Genomic DNA, 7,781 nt, shown 5'->3' with positions numbered 1-7,781 from the left:
AGTATATTAGAATACATTTGAACCTCTGAAGAAAATTGAGTTACAAAATGAATAGTGACGTGCAAACATTTTTATATTTATATTTTTGAATCACCCTCATATCCACCTTTGACCCCCCTGAAGTGTGTAAAATGTTCCAGCAGGATGCTGAGATGTTCTCCTTATTGTTATGGAATATTTTGTTACTATTATGATTCTTATTGGATATTTAAATACATTTATTATGATTGTTATAGAATAGTCACCATTATAATGTCATAATTAAAAATCGTGAACTCTAATTTGAATGTATGTTTAAAGTGACGTCATAGTTTTGGTCCGGTTTCAAGTGGGTGTCCTCATAGCAGACAGGCGGCCCCGCCCTGTGGGTTGGAGTTGTTGTCTGCAGGGACAGTGTTCTGGGGTAGGAGGAAAGAGACATTGTGGTTGGGAGACATGGAGCTTGTGGACGTTTTTGTCCCGCTGAGTTTCAGCTCGGCGCTCGGTGGTCTGCTGGTGCTGCTGCTGATCTATGTCGTCTCCTCTTCAGCTTCCAGCTCGCAGGAGTCCCGCAAGGAGCCTCCAGGGCCCAGGCCGCTCCCCTTGCTGGGGAACCTGCTCCAGCTGGACCTCCGTAGACCACATTGGACCCTCACGGAGGTGAGCGAGTACGAACGCGGCTGTGACACGGCGCACACTGATGATTGCCGCGCGTTTACTAACCTTGAAGTAGAAGTTGAAAGTTACGACGCATTCTGGGTTTTGTTTATTTTGGACTCTAGATGCCATTCGACCACGATAATACCACTCGGCACTTTTGGACTCTTGGTTTTGTTCCGCCCTTTTGCCGTCATTCCAATTGTGTCCTTACACGACCTCTAATAAAACATCTGAGATGCAAAAGCAAAGTCCACTTCTGAGCTAAGTGGTCATAACTTTTATTTTGAAATGTGGGATTACTGCATGATGGTTTAAATAATGTGTGGCTTTGGTGAACTGAACCCTCTGAGGTCAAACAGTCCTTTCTTCTGGTTAATCTCCTATTTGTTCACATTTTAAAATAATTTTCCCTATTGCCTTTTACCTTTTGCCGATGAAAGGGTTGGAATGGGTACTCCGTCCTGTATAGAGATGCTCAACAGGTGGTGCAGGTTTATTATAATAATATTGGATAATGATCAGACCAAACCCGGATAGCAAACAGATACTTTGCATGTGAAATTGATGGCTGCAGCAGTTTAAGGAAATGTGACAATGCGAATGTAAAAGTATATCAAAACAGTCATAATGACGGCTTCCCGGCCTTTCCTCTCTTCTCCTTCCTCCTGGCACAAGCAAGTGCATGCCATTTCTGGCTTCCGTGTATGTAAGCACGCACACCCACCTGTACCCACGCGACCGCGCCCCTCTACACTCATCCATCCGTCTTCTCTACCGCTTATCCTCACTAGGGTATGCCGGAGCCTATCCCAGCTGACTTCGAGCGAGACAGCCCCGCCAGTCAATCGTGGGGCACATATCGACAAACAACCATTCACACTCACATTCATACATATGGACAATTTAGAGTCGTCAATTAACCTAACATGGATATGTTTGGAATGTGGGAGGAAACCGGACTACCCGTAGAAAAACCCACGCACACACGGGGAGAACATGCAAACTCCACTCAGACGGAGATTTGAAGCCAGATCTTCTCGATCTCCTGACTGTGTGGCCAACATGCTAACCACCGTGCGGCCCCCCTCTGCGCTCAGGCAACCGAAACACACAAACTTATAACCTGTATCCTACACACCAGCCCCGACTTATTCATACCCACAATAATTACAAAAAGATAAACAGTAGGGGATGTACACAAATGTTTCAACACAAAAAAATCCCGTTAAAGTTCATTTAGAAGTCCTTTACTTCACAATGACCGAATAAATATTTTGAATAAATCTATTCAAAAAGGTTTGTTCCAATATCCTAAAAGAAAAATTCCTGGAGAAAAAAAAATCCACAGTAATCTGCAGTCTATATGGAGGCCAGCAACATACTCATGCTGCCTCAATGGGAAGACCCACCAGCTGATGCACACTCCTGCCAGGTTCTCGTGCATAGCCTTCATCTCGCTCTCAGCCCTGACGAAACCTCCTCAATCACACGGTTCTTCTCCTTCAAGTGCACAAGCTCTGCAACCAGCTGCTTCTGGGCGCGCTCTATCTCGCTGTCATAGACCACAAGCTGCGTCCTCGATTGACCGCAGGTCCTCTGTGAGTCTTGCAGCTGTATCTGACGTTCTCGCAGCAGGTGGCGCTGCGCACACAACTGCTCCGATAGCTACACTTTCCTCAGCTGCCGAGCAGCCATGAACTCAGGCTCCTCCTCCACCTGAGCGACATCCCGCACGGCCTCTGCATTCTGCAACTGGTCCACAACGTTTTGGTCAGACTTCCAATGACCCGATGGCTCCAATTGTGCTATTGTAGACCAGTCCAGTTGCTGCTGCAACGTGTCCACTTTGGCAGTTTGTCAAGCAGTTGTATCTCCAGATTAGCAAGGTGGCGTCCTCTCTGCCGGGCCCGGCTCTCCTGGAGAGACAGTTCCCTCCACAGAGCCCCGACATCCTGGCTGTAGCTGCATGCTGCTTCACTGCTCCAGCAGGAGGTCATCTCGCACTTCAGACGCCTGTTCTCCACCTCTGGAATGTCCAACTGTTTGTCCAGGTCCTTCGCCCCTAGTTCTGAGCGAGATCTCTCCACTTTCTGTGTTTGAGCCAGAAGCTTCTTCTCCAGATCCTCAACTTGAGAGTGCAGCTGCTCCTTGTCCACACCACCGCTTAGCACCGCACGTTCCTCGTGCAGCGCCGTCAAACTGCTTGGCTGCCCAAGCACGGCGTGCTGCAGCGCTTCAGATCCCCGGGAAGCCCAAAGTTCACACACTTGGTCCTGAAGAGTCTGGACAGGCAGCTGCTACTGCCTGAGTGCAATGATTCAGCAACTCTGCAGTCAGAATGGCGTGCTGAGAACAGCCAGGGCTGGGCAGGGACAAAAAGGAGGTGTACTCCTCACCATCATTCATCACAATGACACCAATCACTGGGACCTTGATCAGCCTCCTCCAGTCTTTGAAGATGCACTCCCTCCTGACTGGTGCTATGATCCTCTTCTTCCCCTTTTATGTGAGCAGGCTTTCTCAATGTCAGATGTATTTGATAGCAAGCATTCAGATGTTTTGGAAGATGTTGTGACCAACTCCAGTAACTTTTGATCCTCCCTGGAAAGTTCTGGCAGCTCTCAGCGTTCTTTAGAATGTGTGGCTTCTACGGTGAACTGATGAGGTCAAACAGTCCTTTCCTCTGGTCAATCTCTTATTTGCTCACACTTTAAAATCATTTTCCACCAATAGAAATCATGCAAATTGTCACATTTTTACAAGTGTAAAAAGAAGTGAAGCAGTGTTAAAACAATAAATAATCTCAGACAGGCTCGCTGGCCTCAGCTCTCATGTGATGTCACGCATAGTTTGGTCAAATTGTTTGACTTTAGAGTTTAATTTGTATTGTAACTTCTTTTGAAATCCCTGCCTCACCTGGTCCAAGATGTCCAAGAAGTACGGACCAGTCTTCACCTTCCACATGGGGCCCAACAAGGTGGTGGTCCTGGCTGGCTACAAGACAGTGAAGGAGGCACTGGTCACGTACGCCGAAGACTTTGGAGAGAGAGAACCTCTGACCACCACCAAGGAGTCCAAGCTGGAGTATGGTAAGAACACACACACGCATACACACACACACACACACGACAGGTCCTAAACACTCTGTGTGTTCTCTTGAGGTGTCATATGGAGCAACGGTGACTCATGGAAGGAGATGAGACGCTTCGCTTTGACCAACCTGAGAGACTTTGGAATGGGCAAGAAGGCGTGTGAGGACAAGATCATTGAGGAAAGCCAACACCTCATGGAGGTCTTCACCAACCACAAAGGTACGCAAATTGTCATCCTCTCTGTGATCCGCCTGGCCACCACTCCTGATGTTTTCTGGTGTGGATGTTGCAGGGGAAGCGTTCGACAACAACCAGATCATCAACTACGCTGTGTCCAACATCATCTGCTCTCTGGTGTTTGGCAGCAGGTTCCGCTACGACGACCCCGTCTTTGTTGCCATGGTGCACCGCGCCAGCAAGGGCATCCAGCTTTTGGGAGCTCCAACCATGCAGGTCCTCCTTTTTACACAACCTTTTGAGGTTAAACATCTCTTGTGAGACAACAAGCAGTTAAACAACAACCACACTGACCCAACAAGCAAATACAAACATTAGGGAAGAAAGTCTAGTTTGTCTCGTGTGGTTGCCTGGAACACGCTTTTACGAGGACAGGATCAACATCTTGCCTTTTGGGTGGTACGCTCAAAGGTTCTGCTTTTGTACCCTTGATCGTTTGGGAACACGCATGTAAAGGTCAAGAGTTACCTTGGTGTCCAACCATTCGTAAATTGAACCTTAAGGGACACGTGGACACCTGCTGTACGTCTAGTTAAATTCTTGGCAACCCATCAAGATGACAGGATTATAAGTCTTGTTGGTCGTCTGGCTGCTCCATTTCTCATATGGGGAATAAATAGGAGTGGTTCTAGGACAGAACCCTGAGGCACGCCACATACCTCACAGACAGCCAGAGAATGACTTATCCAAACAAATCCCCGTTCTTCCACAGTTGTACAACATATTCCCGTGGTTAGGAAAGTGGTTCTTCTCAGTGAGAGAGGAGCTCCGCAGTCTGGGAGCCGCCAAACGCAAGATGGCCATGGAGCTGGTCCAGGGCCTGAAGGAGACGCTCAACCCACACGCCAGCAGAGGCCTAGTGGACGCCTTCCTTATTCGCCAGCAGCATCAGGAGGTCTCACAACACAACATGACATCTTACCTGGTACTTTAGAACTAAACAAAAACCAACACAGATGGTCATTGATTTCCAGGAGTCCGGGGACTTGGGTCACTTCCACAATTCAAACCTGATGATGACAGTGTCCAACCTGTTTGCTGCTGGCACAGAAACCACCTCAACCACACTCAGATGGGGACTTCTTCTCATGGCCAAGTACCCAAAGATACAAGGTAACGAGACACTTGTCCATGAAATAGCTTAGTCGAGGAGCAGTGGTGCAGCAGGTCCAGCAGATGGAGCTGTCGGTAAAAACATCATAAAGCAAGGTGAAGACAAAGCTGCGTGTAAACTTTCAGAACAGGTCCGTCAGGAGTTGAACAGCGTGATCGGGGATCGACAGGTCCAGGTGGAGGACAGGAAGAACCTGCCCTTCACGGACGCTGTCATCCACGAGACCCAGAGGGTGGGCAACATCGTCCCCATGGCGCTTCCTCACAGGACCAGTCGGGATGTCACCTTCCAGGGTCACTTCATCAAGAAGGTCTGCCTGAGGAGAAAGCAAAAATTCTTGAAGGATGCAAATGGATGTCATGTGAGTGGTTTTGGTCTCCAGGGGACGACGGTGCATCCTCTCCTCATGTCCGTCCTCTACGACGAGGACGAGTGGGAGAAGCCGCACTCCTTCCATCCCGCCCACTTCCTGGACAAAGACGGGAACTTCTTCAAGCGAGATGCCTTCATGCCTTTCTCTGCAGGTGGGTGACTTCTTCGTGGAGGGGGTGCCCACCCATCAAGTGCCCCTCCCCCTCAAGTGTTTTTCCACCTCCTCCAGGTCGCAGGGTCTGTCTGGGAGAAAGTCTGGCCAAAATGGAGCTTTTCATCTTCTTCACCACACTCATACAGCACTTCCGCTTCACCCCTCCCCCGGGGGTCTCAGAGGACCAACTGGACCTGACCCCGCGACTGGGCGGCACCCTCAGCCCCATGCCCCACAAACTGTGTGCTGTCTCGTGCATGCGAGGTTAGATTGCGAGCACTTTCTGTTGTTTGCAATCATCTCATAGGGTTTTACTCTTGAAAGTATAAATGCGTAAGACCGCTAATATTACTGACACAAATAATTGTGCTATGGAGTCATATAGCAACAAATGGAAATTGTGCTGAATAAAGATTTGCTTGCATTATGATTTATCTTTTGGGAAAGAATGGCTCGGTGTTGGTCTGGAACGCAAACGTGAGATTTGTGAAATGTACAACACAAATTATTTGGAAGATACACAAAACTACAGTAAATGCATCTATAGCAGTGGTTCCCAAACTTTTCACCGTCGCGTACCCTTTCTGACATTTGACTTGAAGCCATGTACCCCCTACTACTAAAAACATAAACCATTTTTAATTTTCATGAAATTGATATATTAAGCGGGCCGCACGGTGGTTAGCATGTACTTAGTAGTAGTTAGCATGTTGGCCACTGTCAGGTTCAAGCACCCTAAAACATTCTAAACACAATTAGAAGAAAGAAGACAACAAGATTGCTTTTACTCGTGAGGAGAACAGACAGAGATGTACCCAGTTTACAACCTCGATCCGTTCTGAGTAAACTCTGCGTTCTCCTCCCTTTTATTCTGTTGGGGATTCCCTAGTTACACAGAGCACGTTGCAGCTCTCAGGGGAGGGGGAGAACAACAGCTGCAACGTGACAATACAATCTGTATCTAACTGTGTATGTGGGTGTGTGTGGGTGTGTGTGTGTTCACATAAACAAACAATCAAGAGTGTGAATCCGTAAACATGCAGCGGGCTTAGAAACAGAAGGTTCAAAAGGTCCGGTGGATAAGATGAAAGCACATCATAAATCCAACAGTTACACCAGAACATTCCAAGCATCTGTTGTTTAGCAGTTCCAGTTTGTTCTTCTTGATCTACAAGGAGTCTCTGTGGATGAGTGCATAGAAAAGATAACAAGTAAACATGACTAAGGAAGGAACAAAATCAGCTGAGCGCTCATGCGGTCGAGAGGAGTTCCTTCATCTTCTTCTCCGTAGCCCCATAAAATTTTACTGCTCAGACACACACATACACAAAGAGGTTATAGTGGTTCAAACAAAGGAAGATACATTTTTTAAGACAAATATATGATAACATTTACATACATTTCTCCAACACTATACTGTACTTATTTTAAGACACTCAACAATAATTCAATTAATAACCATCAATGCAAACAGTTATTCTAAAATGTACTTGTAATAATTATTTACCCACTCAGTGAATTATATATTATATACAGATATAATTATAACAATTATATAATTATATTTTTGTCCTACACATCCAAAGCACATCACGTTCTCCTTCAAAAAAGACATCTTGTGTCCTTTCATTCCAAAGAATGCAAATGTCCAAATGTCCATCTCCACATAACATACACACTTCTACTGGTGAGTTCCTTTTGTTTCCAGGCTCTAAATATTTAACAGGCACAACAATAGTGGCAAAACTATTGCCTCTTGCCTTTGGCCTAGATTGAGACTTGGGCATCTTGTATATCTCCAAAAATGGGGTTACTTGCGATTTTGACTTGCCTCTCAACGAATTCCACAATGTCGAATTGTAGGTCAACGCCAAAACTTCTCCTGAATATCACATGCCACAGTGGTCCAATAATCACACAGCTTTATTTGACAACTGCTTGCATCATTTGTGGCCACGTTCAGGCCTCCTGTAGCAGCTCCCATAGAGTTGCAGTATTCCTGTAGCAACAGACCATTGGACTGTGCATTTCATATTGAAAAATGGTGAACTCTGATTTTAATGTCAAAGTGACATCATAGTTTTGCTTTGTTTCAAGTGGGTGTCCTCATACCAGACAGGCAGTCCTACTCTGTGGGTTGGGCTTGTTGTCTGCAGAGACAGTGGTCCAAGCC

The 7,781-nt window shown here is 46.6% G+C and overlaps 1 protein-coding gene across 1 annotated transcript; it reads left to right on the top strand.

The window, feature by feature from the left end:
• Positions 1-435: 435 nt before the first annotated feature.
• LOC129172255 (cytochrome P450 2K1-like) lies at positions 436-6,006 on the top strand. Its single transcript, XM_054761808.1, has 9 exons — positions 436-639; positions 3,566-3,728; positions 3,801-3,950; positions 4,024-4,184; positions 4,681-4,863; positions 4,943-5,081; positions 5,208-5,392; positions 5,465-5,606; positions 5,684-6,006. The coding sequence occupies exons 1-9, from the start codon at positions 436-438 to the stop codon at positions 5,875-5,877; spliced, it is 1,521 nt and encodes a 506-aa protein (XP_054617783.1). The 3' UTR covers positions 5,878-6,006.
• Positions 6,007-7,781: the final 1,775 nt, after the last annotated feature.

Source organism: Dunckerocampus dactyliophorus, chromosome 19 (genome assembly GCF_027744805.1).
Source record: "Dunckerocampus dactyliophorus isolate RoL2022-P2 chromosome 19, RoL_Ddac_1.1, whole genome shotgun sequence".
Lineage (NCBI taxonomy): Eukaryota > Metazoa > Chordata > Actinopteri > Syngnathiformes > Syngnathidae > Dunckerocampus > Dunckerocampus dactyliophorus.
This window is presented reverse-complemented; position numbering and strand designations above follow the sequence as displayed.

Coding starts and splice junctions, on each gene's coding strand:
- LOC129172255 (XM_054761808.1), top strand. CDS start 436: ATGGAGCTTGTGGACGTTTTTGTCCCGCTGAGTTTCAGCTCGGCGCTC. Junction 4,185..4,680: donor TGGGAGCTCCAACCATGCAG/GTCCTCCTTTTT, acceptor GTTCTTCCACAG/TTGTACAACATATTCCCGTG. Junction 5,082..5,207: donor CAAGTACCCAAAGATACAAG/GTAACGAGACAC, acceptor GTAAACTTTCAG/AACAGGTCCGTCAGGAGTTG.